The following is a 25156-nucleotide window of genomic DNA, read 5'->3' as shown; positions in this document are numbered from 1 at the left end:
CTGAATAGGTCTTTAGCATCAGATCAGTTGGGAAAATGTTCATTGATTCTACATTCACCTTCTGTGGTTTACACACAGATGAATCCAGTTGGTGCATACTGTAAGTGCTCATAGTTACCTGTCTTTTAACAGGCTCAGGTAACCTCTTCTCTAGCAGCCCCTTCATTGGTTGTTTTGCCTCTTTGGCTGCTTCCTCCTCTCCAGCCTCCACTGCCTTCTCCTCCGCCCCTGTGAGTCCTTCTTTGTCCGTGGCCCCTGTGGGCCCCACCTCACGTGTCTCTCTGAAAACATTTGGGTCAATGAGCAGCAAGATTTTATGGACGTCCTCACTACCCAACACGCCCATAGTCAGCAAAGTGCTGATGAGTTTCAGGATTGGCACAAACTGGTACTCCACACCTCCTCCTACAGGGTCTCGGATATGGTGCCCCCCACCCTGAACAGCCTCCGTCAACATTATGATCGCTTTCTCCTTCAGAGCGTCTAGTGGGATTTGCGGACTAAAGAGATGCTGTTCCTGTTTGGTGCTGATGAAACAGGGTGGGGCAAAGTTGAGGCGGGGTTTGAGGGAGGTGCTTAGCCCCACCCCTGGCGGGAGGTGCTTCTTGGAAGCGTCCGAAAAAAGCCGAATGGATCGTGTCTCAGGCGTGACAGGGATGATGAACTCATCTTTCATCATGAGCCGCGCCTCTTTGGCCGTCTCCAGGTGAGTGCTGATCAGGACGCTGTAGAAGCCCTCGCGTAACATCCCAGATAGGTACTGATTGTCGATGGTGTATAGCAGCTGCGATTGGTCGAGGTGGCTGCAGAGGGCATGGGCTACGCGGGTGTTTCCCAGAGCGCAGAGGGCGCAGTAGAGCTTCAGGGTGTGGTAGTGGAACTTCTTCATGTCCTCCTGCTCGGACAGCTCCATGATGTCGACACACCTAGGGAAGGAGACGCGAGAGAGGTTTAGCAAATTCCACTCTGGATGCTTAAAAACCACACAGGATGTATAAAGTGTAAAAAAGACAAGTTGTGCTTGTATTTGTTTTTTAGAGTGTAGGAATATGATTTTAGACATATGAAGAGGTAAAGAGAAGTGAAAGAAATTCATAGTTTTTTTTTTGCAAAACTAAGCAGTGTTAATGTGAAACAGTTGCAGGGAAAGAAGCCCATATGTTTTTGAATAAATATGCAAAACTGTTAGCTGAAATATCCTATATGTTTATAGAATTGAATAATTTGAATTGGCATTTCCTTAAAAAGTCTATAAGATGCAATGATTTGTAAGTGACTAGAGTATTTTAATGATGCATGAATGAAGTTTAAAGATTTTTCCATAACTGCTTGTTTCCCATGTGTGGGTAAAGACATCAAAGAAACAGTCAAAGTGCAACTACCTATTCAAGACTAGGGCTTGGGCCAACTGGGCCGAATTAGAATTGAGCCTTTATACTACACTGGGCGGCTGTAGCATAGTTGTAAAGCGTATCGTCTTCTAATTGAAAGGTTGCCGGTTCGATCCCAGCTTCTACACTCTACGGGTCAAAGTGTTCCAGCCAAGACACCTCTACTGAAGTCATATTGTGTGTGTGTAGTCTATGGTATGAATGAGGTTAGTTAGATCATAATGGGTGAATTGGCACTGTGCATAGCAGCCTCTGTCATCAGTATGTGTGTCAATGTTGGATGTGACATAAAGTATAATGAGCTTTGAGTGTTCTGAAGATTACAAACACAATGCAAGTGAAGTCCATTTTACTATTTCAATTAAGCTCATAACCTCCTGATGGTGTTTCTTGTGAGGCAAGAAAGCAATCTAAATAATTTTTCCTTAAAGTGTTGTGTTTAAAATCAGCTTAGAGCCACTGAATAGATGATAGATGGATCATATAAGCCCAGAAAGCCATGTAAAGCACCTGTTCTCCTCAGGTATATGCACAGCCAACATCTGCAGGGGCTCCACACACTGCACCATCCAGCCGTGCCTCTCGCTGACTCTGGCTGTTTCCACTTTGAGGAAGGTGTTCGGCATGCGGCTCCACAGCACGGCGTTGATGGTCTGGACATCTAGACGGGGCGGACACTGAGGCACGGGGTTCTTATGCTCACTCTTGAAGATGGCTGACGACAAAGGCATGGCGATCTGGAGAGGTCACACACAGATGGATATCACAATTTTGCCTCCACACTCTTACATTTTGTCACAGGGTCAAAGACGCATCTTTTCCTACTCTTAAAGAGACAGTCATTTTGAGTAGCATGAACAGATGATACTAGAATGCTTCAATATTAGCCTTGCAGATGTAGCTGGAGGGGTTTGCTACATAATCCTGTGTGAGGGCTGGATCATTGAACACAGTGTAAGTTTAAAATAAGCTACTGAGAAAAGATTCAAATGAAAAAGAGCATGCTGTGAGCGGCAGAAATTACATTTCCTCTTACCATTATTGTGTGCGTTTGCAGGATTTTATTGTTATTGCATTGCAGACATCATACTACGAACAGGGTTGCTGTAACCAGACAATAAGAGGACTCTACCTTTATTTTAGCCAACTCAAATTGGAAGAGGTTAGGGCTTGTTGGCTGCACAAACACGGCAGGGAATAGCTTGGTGTTTGGTTCCACCTGGAGCAGAAAAAAAAGAAGTACACATCAAAGCTTGAGGAGCAGTGAGAAAGCATGACTTGCGGAAAGCAGCTTAATGATGCATCATGAAACTCCACCACAGTGCTTATCGTGTGCCTATAGTGTGTGTGCATGATCATTGGAGGGTGTCAGCTGGCAGGATGACTAAGCACTGGGTGAAGCGTCACAGAGTTTCAAGTGAGGGAGAACATAAGAAGATTATAACCTTTCAAAGGTTCTGTCAGATTTAGCTCTCAGAGTAAATCTTTAAAGAGGAAAGTCTGACGTTCAACAATTCAGACGTCACAACTCCTGTTCAGGAAAATATGCAAAAGGGAAGATGGATTTTCTGTGTTAAATCCTTAAGTAATTCTGTACCTGATAGGACGTGGATATCTCCTTCCCGTTGACAGTGAACGTCAGCATGCCAGTGGCCAGGTCTATCAGACAGCCGATCTCCAGGTCCACGTTGGTGCGACTTGAGGCGTGAGCAGCATTTGTCACATCACCACCCCACACCATGTAGCAGTTACTCCTCCTCACACTGTCAGAGAGTGAAAAACAGTGATTCATCTTGTCTTAACATACATTTTGATTGAAATAAAGGCTGCATCTAGCTTTCAAAAGCATAACTTCCACATTAAATGAGAGGGTTTTAACACTCTATAAATGTAACAACCCTGTTGTAAGTTGTGCAAATAAGCCACTCAGGCAAACTATCATCCTTTCACTGCTTCTTAAAAAATTAGAAACTGAGAAGCAACTGGAGAATGATGAAAAAAAACAGCTAGCACTCAACCACCTTAAAACTAATGAGTTAACTAGAAATGTATTATTCCTATTAACACTGCAAATGTATGTCTCTCTTATTGTATTGTGTTACACAACCAAAGAGCAATGTTAGCTTCCAGCTAACTCCTAGCTAATGCTAATATTAGGCAATGCTAATGTTAGGAGATGCTTTGTTAGCTGTTTGACAGCAGCTAATCAGTTTTACAATCTCAAATGACATTTTTGACTTTTCCTTACTAATTCAGAAGCAGTAAGAGGACAAATGTTTTGTCAGATAATGTAAGTTTATAAAACCTACAACCATACACCTACATTAGTAGTATGACAGTCGGCTATAGCAGCATTTAAGTTTCCAACTTGTCACATTACATCAAAGGAAAATGGCCGCTGCATGAAAATGGTTAAATACTCACCTCTCATGGACTCGTCCTCGCTCGTCCCCCAGGGTTACAGTGACTGTTCGGTTTTTACTGAGGTTGAAGTTGTTGCTGAAGTAATGGTAGTCGGGGGTAACCCATCCTACCCACACGCCAGCAGGGTCTTGACCAGCAAAGACCCTTACCGAGTGGTAGTACTGTAATAACACATGCAAAAGTTAGCAAATACTGAAGGTGATGCACCCAAAGGCTACTTTAAAAAAAACTGTTATTCATTACCATAGTGATGCTGCCATAGTCCACTCGTCTGCTTTCCTCACTGTGCCTCACAGATCTCAAAGGATATCTATGAGGTAACACATGATAGGGTCAACAGGTGATCAAGTACATACAAAATGTTCATACATTTTTTCAGCTTGACTGGCTGAGTTTAGACCAAAGCCAAAATAAAGCATCTGAACAACCGAACATCTTGACCTGCATTATCATTATTAAAAATGTATTTGTTTTGCTAAATGAAACTGAAATTCAATGTCAATTATCCAATATGGGAACAGCTAATACACATGGTGGATATTATGATAAGGAAGCAGTTGCTTTCCATGTGGCTTTAATTTATAATTCTGAGGATATGAGTACCTGTGTTTGACTTTAAGTGTATCTTCCTCGTGGACTCCGTTCATGTCCACAACAGGATTTGTTTTGAAGACAGAGTGGAACTCTACAGGCATGCTTAGACGACAGAACACCATATCTGCGTTACTGTTCTGGGTGCCAAAAGACTTGTGGGTGACTTTTAGACATGGTGGGCTGTCGACAGTTCCATCAATCCTGGTCACCTGCAAATCAGAGGAAAATCTTTGCCTCAAAGCAATGTCCAACTTTGACAGTTTTTTTTTTAGAGCAACAAATCATTTCTCTGCTTTTGTTCTTACTGCTATGTGGTTGTGGTCCTTTGGCACGTTGACAAAAGTAGGCAGACGCTTGCTGAACCACATGGTGACCTCTCGGTTCATGTTGACAGCGAACGGTTCGAACCCTTCCTGGAGGCCGCACATTGTGTAGTACTTAAAGGTGCTGGCATCTTTCCCCAGATTCATACGCCCCACCTGAGCGAGCCCGAGGCTGCACACTGGAATGAAGCCTGAAGGACAGCCAGATGAAGAGAAGGAGTGAATAAGAAGGCTCTTAGAGTGCACACACACAGCAGGACTCGGGGGGAGAGGGGGGGGAAATCAATCCAGCTTTTTCAAAAAGCCAATCTACGAGTGTCACATTTAATAAGGGTGATTTTGTTACAGGGGGCCACTTATTTTTCGCTTATATCTCCAGTGTGGTCATTCTGGGTTACTGCTCCCTGCTCTGTCTGTGAAGACTTTATTAAAAGATGAGTGACCAACAACTCTTTCTACAATCACCTTATCAGTGTCACACTCCCTGACCCTAAGCATCTGGCTCTGTTAGCACAAAATGATGTATCTACATTTGCACACTGAACGCTTTCTCACCATCTTCGGTTTCAAAGTCTGTAAAGCAGAGTTCAGATCCCTTGGTGGTGATGAGGATCTCTCCGTTTAGGGTGAAGATCATAGACTTGTCCTCCATGTTGATCATACAGCCCACCACGTCGCCTGCATGCCAGCACCGCCCGAACAAACGGCTGCCCATGTTCAGACAGTGACCCTGTATTTAGAACATGTACAATGATGAAATAAAGAGCAGCTCATAAAATGCATTATTTGGAGAAAAAAAAATTCATGTTGCTCTCGTAATCTTTTGTCTTGATACGATACTTTTCCTGAAATCTTTCCAAAACACTTTTCATCTGTTTTAAGAACCTCATTCATACAGAAAGGTAAAGGGTAAACAGCACACTCACATTGAGTTGAGAAATAAATCTAGATTTAAGGTTAGGTAAACAGCTTACCCTGTATCCATCAAACACAAAAGCAAGCTCATCCGTGCCGAGCTCCACATCCGGCTTACATCCAGGCCTGGCCCAGCCCACTCTCATGTCCCCCCCAGTCACGGCCTCAAATTCAAAGTACCATTTCCCGGTCTTCACGGCATATGTCCTCTCCACTCTGAAAAAGCGGATCTTGTCAATGCTGAGCCGCTCGACCACTTGTCCTAATGGATGGAAGGGACAGCAAACACATCAGTATGTAGACTGTTGATCAAAACCATTAAAACCCCTCCAACAAGACAAAAAGTCACTGGGGCGAGGTTGAATACAATCACTTAATACCATCATTCCTCTGCACAGCAGCCTACAGGGAGGTGTAGTACAGAATCCCTTTTCTTCATTAAAATATGTCACACTTTTCAAGAAGTGTTTCCCCCATTGTTTTGTGACAAATATTCAATTATTATCTCTATAATTTTTTATGTCCGTGCGTTTCGTACTCACCACCTTCCTGGTCCGAGGGCTCAATGTTATATCCGTAGCCAATCAGAGTGCGAATAGCCTCCCGCAAGCTGTCCCTGTTTGACTTCTTGGTCCGCTCGTCAAGTAGCACGTAGGGAACCAGACGAGGGTTACGTTTACTTTTTAGATCCTGCAGGGAGGAGAGGCGGCCAGAGAACATTTCATGAAGCCCCTTTGCAGTAAACATGCTGAAACCATCTCCGGTTTTCTCTAAATTGTAAGCCGGCTTAATCGAGCCATTTCAATGCAGAACTGTTGTGTTTGTAATAACTGTGCTGTCGGTCTCTGTAATTGAGATGTTAATTGGCTATTTAAATTCTATTGGACTAAGGCTGACTATTACTTCCTCCATCGTCACTGTGTCATTTCCCGTAGCAGTATACTTATTAATACCACTTAAGCTCATTTGTGGAGCTTAATTTGAAATCGTGTGCTGGTTATGCGAGATCAAAGGCTGTTAATTTGGTTTGACATAACAGCTTCCCCTGACGTTTCTACGAGGCATAATTCACAACCATGTGGCATTGTCCCAAAATGCTGGTCGGTTACCTGTAGAGCTCATGTTATCAACTACACCTCATGCTCTGCAAGTGTGTACTTGTGCACACTGCGTCCAGGTGTAACTTTATATGCAATGTTTTAAACTGCAGTGCAAGGACAAATAGAAAAAAAGTTTACTTAATCAAAGAGGCAACCTCCCCTGTTGAAATATTAAGCCAAAGCTGAAGTGCAAAAGACAGCCGGTCCATGAGTGAAATAGCTAACCACAGTCCTTACTTTAGCCACCTGATGAGGAGGTGTTACAGCCGCACACTTTTGATAAAGCATTCACAGAGATATCGACTTCAATAACTGAAGCATAATTTATTATCAAATAAAACACAATCAAACATATCATTTTGTCTGATTGACCAGAGATGGGACAGCGGTGTTCAAATCCATGGACTGAATGAAATGAAAAGTGATTGTTACATATCACTCTGTGGTGAGAGCATTCCACAAGTCTGTAGTAACAGCCATTTTGTCAAAACGTTGCAAATCAGCCATAGATTTTGCAGCGCTTCCCTTGAATATCTTTTCCACTCTCATACATGTAGCTGTTGTTTGCAATGATGGTGACTGTTACTGAACTCAAACAGTTAGCTATGTTGGTGTTGTTTTTTTTAGCTAGCCAGACAAGCTAGATGGGTTTAAATCAGCAACAAAGATATTCATTCAGCCCTCCTCAACTCCACCTCCTTGACTGCTTCTCGATTGGTTGGAATCCACATCAATGGGCTTCATAACCCCTCTTTACAAACAAATGGGTGGCATCACAGAGACAACGTCCCTGTTTTATAGTCTATGTTCACAACTTTTACTTTTCCTTATCTCGACCCATACATATGTTCACAGATCAACGTTTATATAAAAATGTCCCCTACACAATTTAAGCAAAACTGGGCCAAATGAATAAGCCTTGGCTCACTTTATGGAGGAAGATTTGTTACAATTCGGGACAATTTTGCAGGATGCATCAAAGTTTTTCCATCAATGTCTCGAAAACAAAAACCATAAAAACATCCATCCTTTTATAAATCTATCCACCTCTCGACTATCTGTGACTTGTCCCGTCTTTACAGGATTAATCTCATAATGCACTGACATGGCATCAGTACCGATATATGCCAACGCCTGAGTAACACGAACAGTCAGAGTGCGCAGTTTTACAACTTGTTCTTTCATCTGATGTAAAGAGACATTGTGTATCCAGTGTGTTCCGTACAATATGTTCTTTGTCGTGTTGCCCTTTAGTGCAGAACGTCTTGCTGCATATTGACTGAAGGCAGACAGCTAAGAAATGTCAGGCCAAACAAACTGTCCCACATGTGCACAGGAAGAGTATAGACTGTATGAGGAGGTGCATTAATGAAGCATGAAGGAGAAAAAGAGCATATGAAAAATACAAGAGGAAAGTTGGAAACAAAGAAAGAACACATCGCTTCTTTTTCTCTGTATCGTACAAAAACTAAGTTTTTTTTTGAGAAGTTAAGTTAAGAATGCCAGGCACTTTTGGAGGTTTTTTTTGCAACAAATGAATTGTTTTACGCCCAGCATACCATACATGAACACATTCTGTCTACCTGCTGAATGCCATAGGTCCAGCCCTGTTTGATGCGGTCCTTGGCCCACACATTGTGTGCATTCTCTGCCAGTTTGTCCACCAGCAGCTCCTGACTGGGAGTCAGTTTGATATCAGACAGGTCCAGAGGACACGGCTTGTAACCATTGGACATCATGAAGCTTCAGATAAAGAAAAAAAAAGTTATTTCTGTTATGCAAGAAGTAAAGGGTTAATCTACCAGTAATGTAGATCTTAATATAACTCTTTACTGTACATCCTGTTTGTTAAGACTGGATTTCCAATAGACAGCTTTCCAACAAACAGTGTGAAATTAACTACTTTTAAACTAGTACGTTTGTTCTAATGAAACGTCTGCATGCACACTTACTTTTTGGGGAGCTTGATTTTTTTGAGGGAGCTCTCAGCATTTGGATTGACCTGAACTACCCGACATCCCAATGCCAGCAGGGTCCTGTACGAGGAAAACAACACACAATAAGTATAAAAATAGACAGCATGTCTTCCTCACAGTGACATTATAGTTGATTGGACAGTACATGTAACAGAGGGGTTTTTGTGTGTTCAAATGGAGCAGTGCTAGGTTAAATTGTGCATGTCCTGATCCATTAGGAGAAACCAGGCCAAGAATATCCAGAGGAAAGCGTCGGCTGTGAAGTGCCTTTGACACATTTTTTCCACACCTTCTGAGCAGACAAAGTGGCAGAAAAAAAACAAGCTTGATGTCACTCAGAGAGACATCAGCGTCACACAGATGTTTCTGTTACACCCTCACATCAAGATTAATCACAGCAGACCTCCACTCTGTCCTCTACCATTTAAGCAAAGCAGTGACGTAAAGCCTTTATAAAGACTTTCACTGGGACCTTGATAAACAAGAGAACATTGTGATGAGCTCTGACGAGAAGAAGAAATGAACTTGGTTGGAGCAGCATATGAAAAGGAAAAATTCTTAATCAAGAACTCAGGGGCATGTCTTTTCTTCACAAGTTTGTGCTCCTTTAAATAGACAGGAGCTTTTGGTGTGTCCTTTGTTGGATTAGAATTCAACAACATTTTCACTGATTCAAACTCAAAGGTGAGGAAGGGAACCTTTTTCACTGCTTGGCTTTGGCAACAGAAATGTACATCTTGTTTAAGGAGGTTAAAACTATCCAGTTAATTATTTTGTATTTTTATAATAAACGTTTTACTGATTACTTACGTACAACAACAACAACAACTAGTGTGCTCTGTTATTTGTCCTGCCGCTAATGCAGATAAAAAGAGATATGTGTAAGACCGACTGAACGGTTCTCATGTTCTCCTCCCCGTGCATGCATGGGTTCTCTTCGGGTACTCCGCCCTCCTCCCACAGACATGCTCCTTAAGGTTAATTGGTGACTCTAAATTCCAGTAGGTGTGAATATGAGTGTTGCTGGCTGTCTTTCTCTAGTCAGCCCTGTGATTGACTGGCGACCAGTCCAGGGTGTACCCCGCCCCTAGCCACATGACAGCTGGGATCGGCTCCCCCTCGCAACCCCAAACGGGAAAAGAGGTATAGATAATGGATTGATAGTGCATTCATATTTTAATTTTCCAGCTTTGGACCCATGCATTAGTAATTTTAACTGATGATTTTCACAACAAATGCACTGAACGGTACATAAATATTTGGTAATATAACCAAACTGTGGGTTCACATGTTAGTTCTTACTGTTCTTCTGTGTAAGTAAAACATATGGGCCTTGCTAATGCTCTTACAGGCTACAGCAAACACAACAAAACCAATCTTTTCTTGTCAATTTTCTTTGTACTGAATCCGTCTGTGTCTCCTCTGGGCTCAGTCACACGAGCTCCCTTTCTTCTTCTTTTCCAAAAACTACAGCATAGTGGAGAAAATAATCCCAAAGCACGGAAACCTACTTAAGAGTTTCTGTTGACATCTGCAGGTTGTAGTTCTTTTCAGTTTCTGGCAGCTTGGAGAAATCGACCAGGCAGGGGTGCTGCCGCTTATTATCATCCCTTATCTAGAAAGAAGAAAGAAGAGCCACAGGAACAATATTTCAACTTTCCTTTGTTGCCCGCAACTTTGCTCCACAACAGTGTTATACTGTATGCATGTGGGAAAGTTGACTAAATATAATGCAGAATGAAATACACAGCCTTGTAAATCAGTGTCATTGTGCCCCATCAAGGAGGGGGGGGGGGGGAATGTGCTGTAAATACAGGCTGCAGTGATAAGACAGTCTACTCTAGTGAACATGTTATGAAAGAGGAAAAAGGGAGCATGTTTTCTTGGGGGAGACGGAAAGGTGCACAACAGGAATACCAAGTGAGAGGTGTGACTCCTCTCTCAAGGCTGCACCTTAGGCCAAATAATCCCTTTGGCTATGCTGCTCAGGGGAGGGCGGCATGGCAATGGGGGATGTTTACCAAGAAAACATGCAGGGGCTGTGTACTGATATGCAGCTGTGTGTGTGTGTGTGTGTGCGTGTGTGTGTGTGTGTGTGTGTGTGTGTGTGTGTGTGTGTGTGTGTGTGTGTGTGTGTGTGTGTGTGTGCACGTGTGTGTGCACGTGTGTGTTGTGTGTGTTGTGTGTGTTGTGTGTGTAGGTTCAATGAACACAAGCCAGCTCTTTTGTGAATAGTACAAGAACTCTACAGGAAATCTATTTCTCTGGCAGTTCCTTGTCCAACGGATTTACATTTGTGGAACACACAGCAAATAAATAAAAAAGATATTTTTATGCATCGACTTATCCAGAACAAATATTGCTGTGCTTTTCCTGAATGACACCTACTTTGAATGCTGCTGTAATTGATAGCAATAAATGACAATAAAAACAGCACAGACCGAGCTGCTGTCTGAAAATGTACAGAGCGGCTAAATATGACACAGTGAAAGAGCCTTTGATTCCCTGAGTTAAATCAGGGAAAACTTTTAAACAATTAAAATTACGGCTCTGCATAAAGTTCAGCAGTTTGCGGTCATAAAATCTTAGATACAAATGTTTGTATTATAGACATAAGAGCTGCGTTCCAAAGTGTTTGCTATGTAATCTGTTCCTTTAAGGGCAAGACAGTCATGTTTGTGTCATCCTTTAGCTAATGCAGCGTGCAATAAACCAGATGTTTGCAAGGGGGAAAAAAAGGTCTAATGAGCAGTATTTCTTAACATATAACAGAAGGTGTAATCTGAATCAGATATACTTTATCTCCGGGGGAAATTCTATGTAAATAAAACATACAGATGAAAGATTTATATGCGTGAGTAAGCCTGGGGGATAAAACAATAACAATAATTATCACAATATAAATGATTATCGCAATATAATATGATATTTTCGACCTATTAAAAGAGCCAGGATAGCTATTTTTCACTGCTTCAAGTCTCTGTGGTAAACGAAGCTAAGCTAAGAGAGTGTTAATGATCTTCTCTTAGAACACTCTGAAAGAAAATCAACAAGCATTTTCCCCAAAATCTCAGGCTACTACTGGAGTTCTCTAAAAAGTGACTCAGTTAAATGTCCTTTAAAAGCAGAACAAACTAAACGCAGACTATTAAAACGCATGCTTTCCACCTGGTTTATTGCCACACTTTTATTGCTCAAACACGCTGCTCTGCCCTTTAACGAAACAATACTTTGTAATTCATGACATATATCAAAGACACAGACACAATGACTCCGCTACCTACAAACAGCCTAGAATGAAGCGTCTAATTGAATGGCATGAAAAGCTTCAAACATGGAGAAATGAGAGTGTTCTTTCCACTTACCCTCTTTTTGGTGTGAACCGCAAATTATAAAAGAGAAAGCAAGATGACGTACAGGCTTTGGATGGTTAAATTTGAATACTGCTAACAACTAACGCATTTCAAGCTGCTTTTAACTCAGATCTCTTCAGACAGTGTGTTAACTACGATGTTTATCTCTCTACAAAAATGGCAAAATGTATGGATTATGCTTTTTGATTCATTTTTTTTGTATCGTCTAATAAGGAAAGAGAAATTGAGCACATTTCTCACCTTGCCGTACGACCAGCCAAGCTCAATTTTATTCATGCCCCACAGTTCATGGATGTTTTCAGCCAGCTTGTCTCTGACTTTTTCTAAATGATGTGGCATAACAATCTGAGGAAGCAGGCATGAAAAAGTCAGTCAGAAGGTTATCAACAACCTACAGTAGTGTTAGGAGTCGGCTCTCTATTCTCCTCCTGTTTGTTTACCTGGCTGGTTTCAACAGGTGTTGGGATGAAGGACGCCTGCGATAAAAACTGTGCGGTACCCAGCAGATCTCTGACTCCATTCACATCCCTTTTGTACTCCTTCACTGGCTCCACCTTCATCTTCTCTTTGGGCAGCAGAGCTTCGTAACAAGGAGCGTAACTGGATGGAGGCAGGAACTTAAAGTCGCCATGCCGACCGCCCAACAGGAAACGCACTCTGAAGAGACAAAGTGTTGATTATGAGTTGGCTTATAATGTTATTCTAAGCACATAAGACCTTGGAGAAAAGGTTAATTAAGTGTGTGTAAATATAAACAGTTTATTTGATCATGAGTGATAATCAGACAGTTATTAATGAGTGAAGCAGACAGTCAATTTGAAAGCATCCATGCAGCCAAGAGTAACTTGCTTTTCCGCCTCCTCAATCAGTTCCAGCCTCTGCACTAACAGGGACAAGTTTAGTTCTGAGACTGAAATAAAAAATAAAAAAAACCCGTCTCAGGCCATCACTGTGAAGAGGCTCTCCTGAGGCAGCCCAAAATAGCTGCTCAAGTAGTAGTGATGACGCAACCCGGGCCTGTTCTGACTGCAGCCCTCAATTATTGAGAAGTCAAGATGTGTGTGGCTGTCATCTTCTGGCAAGTTTAAATCCACTGGGATGTTCACCCTGTTCAGTGGGTCAGATTCGAGAACAAGCTGCGAGGTGTCGAAACCCAAACGACAGTCTTCACACGGGGTCACTCTGTTTGATTGCATATTGTTAACTGCATGACATGATTAAACACACAGCACCCGTCTTGTAGCTTGGGTTTAGGTATTTTACATTTTCTGGACTACATACAACAAAGCTTATGATAAAATAATGAAATATATTTTTAATTTCAACTCTTGAATTTTAGAAAGAAGCATCTGGACTCCACATCTGTACCATAGGAGAATCACGGTTAACACATCCTCTGAGTGAAAGGCGGAATTTACAGGGACAGAGATGGCACTGCAGGGGAACTTTAAGAACAGAAGAAGTGTATGGAAAGCTTAAAGTGCAACTCTTCACCAACATTTCTCAGCCATTTACATGAAAGACTGTTTTAATTGGAAAAACGCCACACTTTTAGAGCTGACTGGTCACTCTTGTGGCTACTACGCTAACAGTACTCCACTTTAAAAAAAAAAACGAACTATCCCTTTAAGAAATAGGGACTTAACGCTAAGCAGTTTTATATACTCATTCCAACACCTTGGAAATCAAAGGTTTTTGGACTCTTTTAATAAGCCTGTATCATATGTTTTAGTTACAAAAGACTCTTATAACAGCCTGTCCTAACAGCATGGAGTGTCAGCGACAAATCAGCCTGATTCTATAGTTTCCTATTGGAGAATCCTAACTGCTAGCAAGTGAACTAGCTTGAAGCAGCTCTAAGCGGTGCTACCTTTTTCCCCCCTGACCCTGCCCTGCTTTGACTTGTGTCAGCAATAGCCTCTGAAAGTTGGGTTTTGAGTCAACAACTAAAATTCACAGAGATAAGAATTACATATTTAACGGATGTTACGTAGACAGCCAGCATACGATCATGCGCGACGCGACGCTATATATAAAGCTTGTGTGCTGTTAGGACACAGTGAAAAAGGAAAAAGTTTATTGGTCATGGTCTGATCGGTAGACTATACTAATAACTTGTTACTTTTCAACAACCTCCTGCAAATATAAATTTACTACACTAGCCTGAGAAACAATCAAACAATATACATGGTTAGCATCAGTCCATTAGCATTGTTATTGTGGGCACATTAGCATTTAGCTTGCCTCAGTTCTCACACCTACAGAAGAATAACTAATATATTTGATAGAAAATTACACGTTGCTGTCACACTTTTGAGTTCACCCTGACTCCTTTAAAAAATAACATTTCTTGAATCACTTATTGCTCCCAGCTCCCACTACAGTTCTCATAGCCCATCAGGTATGACAGTGCTTTTCGAGAATTCATTCTCATCAGGAAATGAAGGCTGAATACACTTTCAAAGAGCAAACATGACTGAATAAAATCAGGCTCCTGCGTCAAGTGTCTCTGGGCTTCAAAAAGTAAAAGCTGTTAATGCAAAACACAGCTTTGCTCTACAAAGTCGAGTCAATCATGAAATCATGGAAAAGCTGCTGGAGCTTGAAATTCCATTTTGAAGTCTTGTCAATCACACTATCTGCGGTCACCATGGCAACAGAGCAAAGTAAAAAGCCAGCCTATTTCACCTGTGTCCAATCCCAGGGCCTTGAGAATAAATGAATTTGGACCAGAATGAGGAGGCGGATTAGATTGATTTCATGCCGACCATGTTTGTGTAGGTGTTCAGCATATATGTGTGTTTATTAAATATGGCTGTCTCATTTTTCTGTGCTCGCTCATACATCACGAAGGAATTTTCTCTCAGACAACACCGAGTAGTAACAAATCAACACTCACTTGACCCCTGCGGAGAAGCTGACGACGGGGAAGAAGAGCCCGTCTGGGTTGAAGTTTTCAAACATGCCCTGGACCGGCTGTCCGTTAATCCTGAAAGAGATGCTTGGAGCTCCAAGGTCCAGACAACAGCTCACCACATCCTCGGAAGTCAGGACGTGCTGGTTCATGGATGCAACAGACCGTGGGACACGACCTAAGCCAGAAAAAACACACACATACAGCTCTGTGAAATATGAGCCTGTGAGTGAGGAGATAATTTCTCTAACACATAGGACTGAAAACACAAATTTGTACACACAAACACACACATTCTGGGCAAGGAGCTAGTGCCTGCTGGGTGCTGATTCTGTCTAGACACAACCTGGCTATAGCCCAGGGTTACCACTTATCTTTATTACATTAGTTTAATATGAAATGAGCCGGGTAACACACACAAACACTGATTTTTTTTTTTCTCCTCAAACTGACCTGACCAGAGGTGTAGCCCATCAAAACCAAACGAGTAGAGGTCATCTCCCACTCCGTTCCCCCCCCACCCTTCTCCTCCTCCGGGGTAGGGAGCATAGCCTTTAGTGTTGGCCCAGCCCACTCTCAGGTGCGTCGGCTCGCTGGTTACAAAGTGGTCCACCTGGTCGATCATAAGCTCAAAGTACCACTTCTTATACTGAGCCGAGCCCTCGCTCACCCCCAGGAAGATGTTGGGTCTCATACTAACAACGAAGTAGGACATGAAATCATTAGTTATCATTCATGTGAAGATGTCAGGTTGTGATTTGTTTATTCTCTGCCCTTAGGACATGCAGACCTATGTACCATGCACACTTTTCTACAGAGGAGCTGATGGCACTCTGAGGAACGTTACTGCTACAGTAGCTGCTTTTAAGTTACAACCAAGACTAGTTTTTAGAAAAGATTTACAAATAACTACATTAAATTATTATCAAAATCAATAATTACTTAGAATTTACTAATAAGCTAACAGCTAACTAGCTGACATAGCTAATGTTAGCTAGCATAGTACTTAAGCTCCTGTGAGGAACTTATGGGCTTGGTCAATTTTGACAACTGCTGTGGACAAAAGCAGGACGATGTTTCTCCTTGCCGAATTATTTATAATTTTCACAGAAAGAAATCATAGTTTTTTAAAAGACATCAGCATGAGTTATTTTGTCAGTAAACATGACTAACACATGTCCAGGATATGATCAGCAGAGGGATAAGCTTTACTGTTTTGTCCACAAGGATCGCTAAAATTTGACTCAACAAGTACGTTCCTCACAAGAGCATTACTGTGAAAAAAAACAAAAAAAACATAAAATGTCCTGAGAGTCTAATGATGAAACAAAGTGTGGCGCTCAGACGTCTTTCTGACCTCTGGACGTCGTTGACCAGCTGAGTTTGCAGCAGTAGGTCTCTCTTTGGTAGCAAGTGATCACAGATCAGGTTCTGGTTGGTTCTCACAGCTACACCGTTACACACACAGAGCGAGCAGAGCACATCCAGAATCTAAAGGAGAACGAGGAGGTGACAGCAGTGAAAATTTGAGACTACATGTAGAAAACGAGATGTGATGACAAGTCTACAACAACTGATTACACATCCACCTCATTGTCCCTATTAAACCCTGAATATGGATCCACATACCTTCCAGTAATGACTTATTATCTTTGTCTAGGTTGATGCTCGCGGGACAGACTCTTTCATGCAATCACTGCATACTTACACAAAGATGCTTATTGGGGGCAAAATATGTCCAATAAATACCCTTTGATGCTCCAAAAAGAAGTGGAATTAAATGGGCCAGGAAGCTTTGCCAAAGGTGACATTCCAGAGTAGCCGTGCTTTATGGTCGGCCCTTTTTTTCTCCTGCTTCCATAGCAAATGATACATTCAGGCTGATTTATGACCCGGTCCAGCTGACTGCCCGCTCCTAATCTGCTTTCACTGTTAAACTGATTGATTCGTGATGGGGACAACACTGCAGCCAAACCCGCAGGAACCCCCTTTTTTTTTTGTCAAAGAAGGAAGTTTGTATGCTGGTAGAAGGTAAACACGATGAATTAGGAGCTCAACAGAGGAAGTGTTGACAAAGAAGCCCAAAGGGAACTGTTATGGAAATGAATGTGCACCCAGTGAAGCATTTTGGTGAGCCTAATGAGAAGAGAGCTGGAGATGACTGCAACAGAACGAGACACTTTCAGTTGAGTTCCTTTCACTTCCAGGTTGCTGTGGGGGTGTTTCTGCTTGAATACATGTTTCTTTTGTTATTTTTTGTGCATCTCTAACACTTAGGCTATGTACGTTCATGTCTATAGTTAACTGAGAAAAGTGATACTCACATAGAGGTAGCCACTGTTTAGCTTGCGTTAGCTTAAATCAAAAAAATGCTCCCAAAATAATTTGAAAAAAATCAACCTACCAATATCGCTAAAGCTCACTAAACACCTTTTAATATCTGATTAGCTCAATCCTTGTAGAACCAAAGTGGATAAATGACAAATTGCCATTCAAACAGGAGCCACTTGGCCAGATGCTGTTGCCAGGCAACTAGTGGAGACTCCTGGAAGTTTTCACAAAAATTGCAGCGGGTACTTTTAGAAAGTTTTGTTACATACGGAGCCGGGCAAACAGTTTCCCTCTCTTACCATGATTTATGTCAAGCTAATTGGCTTCTGGCTCCAGCTATGGATGTAACTTATGAACATGTTAATGATATATACATTTTTATCTTCTACTCAGCAAGTCAGCAAATATGTATCAAATGTACCTTCAGAATGATGTATTTTTCAGATGAAGGAGATTCTGTATTGATCAACTGCATGAAGAAGGCTTGGGAAAGGGAAATCAATGCTGTGTTGCCTGATAGACGATGGAGGACTCCACTCTCTCATATACATGGTTGTTCAATAAATAGCAGACATCGGTTATTTCAGATGAAAGTGGTTAAACTTTTCATTATCCTTAAGTCTTTTACATTAATGTTACCCCTCTGTGTGTCTAATTTGTCATCATTGTAAATCAAATGATATTGACATTAGGTGCATGTATTTTGGGACTGTCAGTTCTGGTCAATCCTCTTTTTCTTTTGTTTCTGGGTCTTTTCAAAGAACTGTCTCTTCTGACAGACACATGGCTCTTTTTGGATCCTGAGAGGACTCTTCACTTCTCCCTTCACACATTCAAACCGCTCTGTTGTTGGGCATAATACTAGCTAAAACGTATTCTCGAAGTCTGAAAGACAAACTCCACTGTGCTTCAGAAACTGGCTGCATGAATTGTTTGTTTTTGTTTTTTTAACACAAGGAGAAATTGAACACTCATCATTAACATGTCAAGATTATTGGGGAGAATCTTGGGGCCCCTTTTATGTAACATTAGGATTAATTTTAACAGCATTTGTTTTAGGTATTAATATAGGATTGTTTTGTTTTTTCATGTCCCACCCATGTAAGTTACTAACCACATTTGTATGAATATCCAAGTGTATAAGTGTGTACCTTTATATGATGTCATCAAAAATGTGTGAAAAAAAATGTTTTTGTTTGGTTTATGACTGTTATAATTTTGAAGTCTACGCTCATTGCACTTAATGTTTACTGCACGGTTTCTTTTCACAGATATCGTGGACTGTCCGCCCTTTGACATGTCATTTTTTCCTTGCATGTGAATTTCTTTCAAACACAAAAAGGAGCCCATATGAGTCATTATCTTATATCAAAGTACAGATAGTGCCACTCATGAGCTCAGGTATCCTGGCTGCTCACCTTGTGGTTGCGTCCATGCTTGTAGAGCAGCGATATGATTGACTTGATGTGTCCTCTCTGGATGATGTTCAGGGCCTCGGGGCTCTCAATTAAAATGCAGTGCAGAACTTCCAGGATGCCTGCACAGATTCATAAATTAGTTAACACCCATCGAAGAAAAAAAATAAAAATAAAGATGCGCACACTGGGGACACTCGTCAAAGAGACATCCAGTCCTGTATAGATCAACAGAGAACACTGAGTGCTGCTGCTAGAATGGTTACCATACTGTACATTTGATACATACAATGTTAAAGCAAGCACAGTTGTCTTTTTGCATCTTTTACAGATCATAGACTGTTGAGGAAAGCCATTAAAGGACTTAGATGTCTCTTTGACGGAGAGATTGTTTTATTTGTGTATATGTGTGAGGATGATAATGAGCGCACCTGAAGAAGACTCCAGTCTCTCCAGCTTGCTAACCAGCCAGTCCAAGTTGTTAGAAAACTGGGTGCAGTTATTTCTGTTCCCTCTTATCAACGCAGCTACAGATCACAGAACAAAACAGTGTTAATGATAATAATCTTTTTTGTTCAGAATGGTGCGATGGATCCCGTCAGGTACAAAATGTCAAATACACCTTATGTGCACACATGTAGCAAAGTGAGGAAAGACGTTCTGCCTGGACACACTGATTCAGATTAATTCAAAAGATGCCTAAAGATTGAAGGAGGGGATGAGCAAAGACATGAACACACCCACATATGTCCTAGCGAAAAAAAAAAAAAAAAAAAAAAGACAGGGTCAAAAAACAGCGACAAGACGGGGATGAAAGGAGGGAGGAATCCTAAATCCACTTAGCGCTGCGCCGGAGCAGGAGCAGGTGGGTGGAGGCGGGAACGAGGGAGGAGAGAGAGACGTGTGTGGAACGCTAATATAAGCCAGGAGGTGAAATCAGTGTGAAGGAGAAACTTGGAGGGCAGAGGGGCTTCAATAGGAGGGGGGGGGGGGGGGGGGTAGAATGAGAGATAACCTTTACATATGGAGTATGACAGGAAGAAAATCGGACAATTTTCAGCTCCCGAATGCAATCTCTTACATCACAACAAACATTTTATTCAGCAGATACAGCAGAGAGAAGAGGGCAGCAGGATTGCAGACAGAGAGGGAAAGTAAAAAAAATAAATAAAATTTAAAAAAAAGTATACATTCTCCTTGACAGATCCTCTCAGTGAGATGTGTTCATATCTGACAGAGCATATGGTAACCGAGCGAAAGGTTAAAATGATATTGCAAACGGAGGACTGATGACACTGAGCTTTAGGAGCATGAAGAGCAATAAGCACAGCTCAAGTGAAAAAAACATGGAGTGATGAGAAGTGACAGTCATCTGCCTGGAAAAAAAAAGACATCTGCCCAATAGGAAACAGCCAAAAATGTGTGTGTTTGTGTGTGAAAGGCAGGGAGGGGCTCACGTGTGTGTATTAGTGGTTGTATTAATTGTGTTTTTGTGGTGTGTTTCTGTTTACATGTAAAGCTGTCTGAAATCTTTGAACTTTAGAATTCAGCTCTTAATGATGAGCTACTTCATGTCTCGTTAAATTTCAACCCCCATTTCATTTTCAAACAGAAAACATTCCTCTATGTTTTAGGATTACACTGTAAAAGTGGGTGTGTGTGTGTGTGTGTGTGTGTGTGTGTGTGTGTGTGTGTGTGTGTGTGTGTTCATCAACATGTGTGTCCGTGTGAGTGTGTGTTGAAACAGCGTCTTACCCAGCAGCTCGTACAGCAGGTTCAGGATGTCTTTCCAGGCCGCTCCTGCCTCTGATCCGGCACACTCGCCAAAGTGTGCAGCACTGTTGTAGACGTTCAGGCGGTCGATGCAGTTGGACACCAGAATCAGCATGCCCTAAGAAATACCCGATGATACAACTCAGCAACTCAATTTAACTTCATTCCGCTATATTAGCAAATTCACCTTCAAACACATCCATAACAAGCTCAAATTAGTTTGACAACTTAATCTGGTAAACTCTTTCCAAAGACTTCAGTAAGGAGACAGCCCTGAACACGGCCCTGTGGTGCTTGTGTCATGGTGATGTATTCTATGGAGGAATATCTATGGTGAACTGATATGCTAAATAGAGAGCGTTAAGAGACAAAACAGAAATTGCTGATGATTTATAATGCCGGGAAAACGCCTGAGTCAGCTGCCTGTAGTGACAAATTGACCTTCTGCATGAAATATATTAGAGGCGGGACAGATATGGGCTATTTGGGTATAATAACACAGAAATCCAGGTTAATAAAATGAAAGATGGAAAGATGAAGAATGCATATTTTCACCACCAGATACACACTTGTTTTTGCTTGAGTTCATTTACACTCATGTAGGTTGGCTTGTATGACCGTGCACATTGTTGCAGCCTGTTGCAGGAAAGAGGAATTCTAATAGTTGACATCAAAGGCTCACTCAGTGAGGCAAGTGACATTTTGTAATTGATGAAAGCAATTTTAGGTCCCAGAGGCTTCGCAGAAAGCTTCAGTGCACTGGTGCCAGCCTCGGGGAAACTTATAACACCAAAACTGCTGACGCCTCAAAAGGCAATGCCTCCAAACACAAGATGGCATTGAAACACACCACAAAGAATCAATTCCTTTAGCCTTTATACTTTGTCTTCTGCAATTTTTTTTTCCACAGCTCTCTGCTCTCTCATACGTGAAGTCACTTACTAAAATTGCCCCCAATCACAAGTCGAAACTTTACTCGGATTGAGTGTTGGGTTGGGGTGGTGTTATGCAGCGCTGGCAGAGCAGCTCTTATTAAAATGCTTAATTTGCCTCCGTCTTTGGTGAAACTCACTTCTTGTTTGAAAAGGTTCTGTCGATTCTTGAGGGAGCGCAGCTTGATCTGCCTCTCTTCGTGTTCCAGCTCAGCATCAGGGAGCTGGAAATACGCGATGAGGTCATTGAGGGTTTGGAGCACCTCCTCGACAGGCAGCGCAACCAGTGCTCTATTCTTAACTCCCAAACAATCCAGGTCTCTGTGGGGGTGGGGTGGGGGGGGGGGGGGGGGAGAGCACAGTTAATACCAAAAAAAAAAAGAAAATCCTCATTCAGAAAGAAAGCAGTCCTGGTTCATTTTGTGACGCTCTGGTTCATTTTAGTTTCAAATGACTCCCATTCATCACAAACGCAACAACCACCTGGTGAAGATTCTCTAATAGGGCAGCTGAGCAGCCTTAAGGAGAGGCTGTGATGACTAACATAATGTTTAGCCCACAGGTTCATCCATGCTGAAGTGCCGATTTCCGCTGGAGTGCTAAAAATAGCTCCTGTCGTAAGCATGGGAGGGATGCGGGGGGGAGATGTGGGTTGTCACAGCCGCAGGGGAGGCAGACAGACACTCACATGTTCCCAGTGTGGTTGGCCCAGAGCCCGACCCAGAGGGACAGCAAGCCGTTTGATAATAAATAAGGGTAGTGGATGCATCCACCTACGTTTTTTTTTTTTTTTTTTTTTTTTTTTAAAGCTGGCCTTGCGTAGCCATGAGAGCGCAATGTTTGCTGTTTTGGAAACGCATGAGTGGATCACTGAGTGAGCTGTCTGGGGCTTTGGCACCCCATTCAGTCAAAACTCACAGCCCGGAAGCTGAACTCTCTACTGAGTACGCTCTCAATCCGGAGGGACGTTACATCACGATTGTGTGAACCATGTGACAGTCCACAAGGCTTTAAAATGTTCAGCTTCATCTCTAATTTGTTGATATGGTGCATTTAGGGACTCTTTTGTTTTATCATTGCTATTAATTATGCTCTAAAAACATCATTGTAGCTCTTACATAACACTTGGATTGCCCTTTAAAAGTGCTCAAGACAAACACGGACGCTAATTCCGTTTAATTGGGCTATTTGAGCGATCATGTCATTTATTTTTGCCTCCTTATCGAGGAATGGCGGTATTAGTGCTGATATATTTTTTGCAAACCTGATGAAGCTGTTAAAGAGTAATGTGGTGTTGCGGATGATTCGTGCGGCGCGGGATTCCTCGTGTTGACAGCGCTGCAGGGTCAAGCCGTCATCCATGTGACCTTCAGAGTGCAGGCACGCCTTGAGAGGACAGGAAGGGAAAGACAGTGAGACATAAACTTTGGGTGTTCTTTTTAAAAGAGAGGAAAACGGAGAAGAAGAAAAAAAGAAAGAAGAAGCAACGTTTCATGGAGAGATCATAAGTGCAGTGGTCGACAGAGGGGCAAGAAGAGAAAGAGGCTACAAATTCAGATACCATGTAAATTTGGAAACACAGGCAAAAGTCTAAAAACAGATAAAATGATGGAAATACCATGTAAATGAATAAACGTGATGCAAAAGCCAAGACAACGCGCTGCAAATGCTACAAATGGCTGTGTGTGTTTTTAGACATGTAATTTTCTGCACGATTGCTGTTAATGCATTTGTTTCAGCTTTGCGTGACGTTCATTCATTCATAGTGTGTTTCTGTCATTGTATTAGTATTTGACTTTTTTTTTTTTTTTTTTTTTAAGATTAATTTTTGGCTTTTTCTGCCTTTAATTGAGAGATAGGACAGTGGATAGAGTGAGAAATCATGGAGAGAGAGAGAGTGGGGAATGACATGCGGGAAAGGAGGGGAAACTTGTTTTGCAGCCAGGTGAAAATAAGGAACAATGTCTGGAACACTGGTGCTCACTCTACAGGCTATCTGGCTGTGTTAACATGCAGGACACATCTCCACACTCACACACACACGTCTATCACGTCAGTAGCCCAGGGACTAGGTTTATATTTAGTGGAGAAAGAGATACAAACTAATAGACAATCATCTTAACGCAATCAACTCAGTACCCTCAAAGTAATTAACTGCTCCGAGGAATATCTGTCATTTATTACATTTACCTGTTTCTCTATATGGTGTCGTCTGAAGATAAAACTGTGTGTGTGTGTGTGTGCGCTTGTGTTTGTCTGCACTCACTCGTCTCTTGAGGGGACCCAGACGGGCAGATTTGACATCGGGTGCCTGGTAGGAGAGCCACAGCCCCGTGGCCACGTGCATGATAAAGCAGAGCGAGTCCCCGTATTTAATCTCGGCCACCCCCATGCCCTCGATGTCCCGCTTGGGGCTCTGCTCCAGCTTCTCCTGCACGGAGGAAGGAGAAAAAAATGAAGACGTCAAAGCTGTCAGCGTGACACACATCAGTATGCGCTATGAAAGCAATGTGCACATTAATGCAGACTTGTTCTTAATCAACCGCACAACCAAATGTCAGATGCTTTTCTATACATGGCTCCATCCATCACACTGAGATGATTGTATTTGTTTAGCTCTTAAAATCAGCCCTCTGCACTGATAAATGACCTCATTTATATTGAATAATAAATAGCTTTAAATCCACATTGGAAGGGTCACTAACTGGCTTACAATCACTAACCATATCTAGAAACTCTGTTATGTATAGTCAGAGTCTGAATGTTCAGCTAAATTAACCTCTATGGTGGTGTTGCTTTCACTGCGTCAATAATTCTTGTAATTTCCATTGTCCTTGAGCAAATGGTGATTTTCCAGTCCGAGGGGAGTGTGGGCGCTTCATTTGTAAAGGTTTAAAGGTGGTCCTATGTGAACGCCTTCCAGCAGTGCTTAATGACTGTGTGTGGTGTTATCCCATGTGACACAGGTCACCTTGAAGACCAGCAGGGAGCCGGGAGCGTCCATTTAGTCGCCGTCGTATCAGTGTTTGTAGCTAACCTTGGAGGCTCTGAAGCAGAAGGCTGTGGCAACGGTGTCCGACCGCTCCCTGTCCTGCAGCACCAACCCCCTGTCCTCCGTCAGGGCCAAGTAGTGACCTGTGGTCAGGTGCCGCAGCCTAAAGGGTTGCCCCCAGCGGATGTGGCTCCCGCTCCAGCTGTCAAGGTCAGATATCACACATTAGAATCGAGCAAACGTGGAGAAAAACGTTTCCTTCTATGAGGCCTGGAAGCCTTAATATCTGCTAATGACTTGATCTAAAAATTGCTGCCAGCTGTCATTTATCCTTGTGCCATGCCGTGGAATAATTAGCCGAGTACATCTCTCTAATTATGCACTTTGTTTCTGTTCAGAGGAGTCAAAAAAAAACAAACCAGGGTCAAACACGCAGAAGATGTGACAAAACATCACAATTGACACGAGTGAAATAGAAAACACTGAAAAGGCTGCGTCCCTGTGGGGCTGGGAAAAAGCCCCAAAGACAAAGAAGGAGGGAGGGAATGAGTAAAGAGACGGAGGGGCCATAGTGCATATGAAAGGAGAGGATGAATGAAGCAAAGAGGAGAAATAGAAAGCGGAAGAACAGAATACAAAGAAACAGGTGGATTGGAAATAATAAAAGGAAGTAAGGAACAGAAAAGACTGGAGTTGAGTGTC

At 42.2% G+C, this 25156-nt stretch overlaps 1 protein-coding gene across 1 annotated transcript in view; it reads right to left on the bottom strand.

Moving 5' to 3' along the window:
* The window catches only part of LOC109981315 (ryanodine receptor 3-like), a 109012-nt gene that overhangs the window by 47692 nt on the left and 36164 nt on the right, over positions 1–25156 (bottom strand). Inside the window, exons 12-38 of the mRNA XM_065966428.1 lie at positions 24500–24656; positions 23729–23893; positions 22727–22848; positions 21603–21783; positions 20513–20648; positions 19189–19284; positions 18761–18879; positions 16369–16502; positions 15465–15706; positions 14997–15189; positions 12538–12754; positions 12338–12442; positions 12089–12091; positions 10235–10338; positions 8700–8783; positions 8331–8490; positions 6190–6337; positions 5707–5909; positions 5288–5462; positions 4715–4923; positions 4419–4618; positions 4059–4125; positions 3816–3976; positions 2989–3154; positions 2524–2610; positions 1902–2128; positions 119–926 (exon numbers count right to left, since the gene is read on the bottom strand). Coding sequence (XP_065822500.1) covers positions 119–926; positions 1902–2128; positions 2524–2610; positions 2989–3154; positions 3816–3976; positions 4059–4125; positions 4419–4618; positions 4715–4923; positions 5288–5462; positions 5707–5909; positions 6190–6337; positions 8331–8490; positions 8700–8783; positions 10235–10338; positions 12089–12091; positions 12338–12442; positions 12538–12754; positions 14997–15189; positions 15465–15706; positions 16369–16502; positions 18761–18879; positions 19189–19284; positions 20513–20648; positions 21603–21783; positions 22727–22848; positions 23729–23893; positions 24500–24656 — 4669 coding nt within the window. The remainder of the gene's footprint in view (positions 1–118; positions 927–1901; positions 2129–2523; positions 2611–2988; positions 3155–3815; positions 3977–4058; positions 4126–4418; positions 4619–4714; positions 4924–5287; positions 5463–5706; positions 5910–6189; positions 6338–8330; positions 8491–8699; positions 8784–10234; positions 10339–12088; positions 12092–12337; positions 12443–12537; positions 12755–14996; positions 15190–15464; positions 15707–16368; positions 16503–18760; positions 18880–19188; positions 19285–20512; positions 20649–21602; positions 21784–22726; positions 22849–23728; positions 23894–24499; positions 24657–25156) is intronic.

The sequence above is a fragment of the Labrus bergylta genome, chromosome 18 (assembly GCF_963930695.1).
Source record: "Labrus bergylta chromosome 18, fLabBer1.1, whole genome shotgun sequence".
In the NCBI taxonomy this organism is placed as follows: Eukaryota; Metazoa; Chordata; class Actinopteri; order Labriformes; family Labridae; genus Labrus; species Labrus bergylta.
This window is presented reverse-complemented; position numbering and strand designations above follow the sequence as displayed.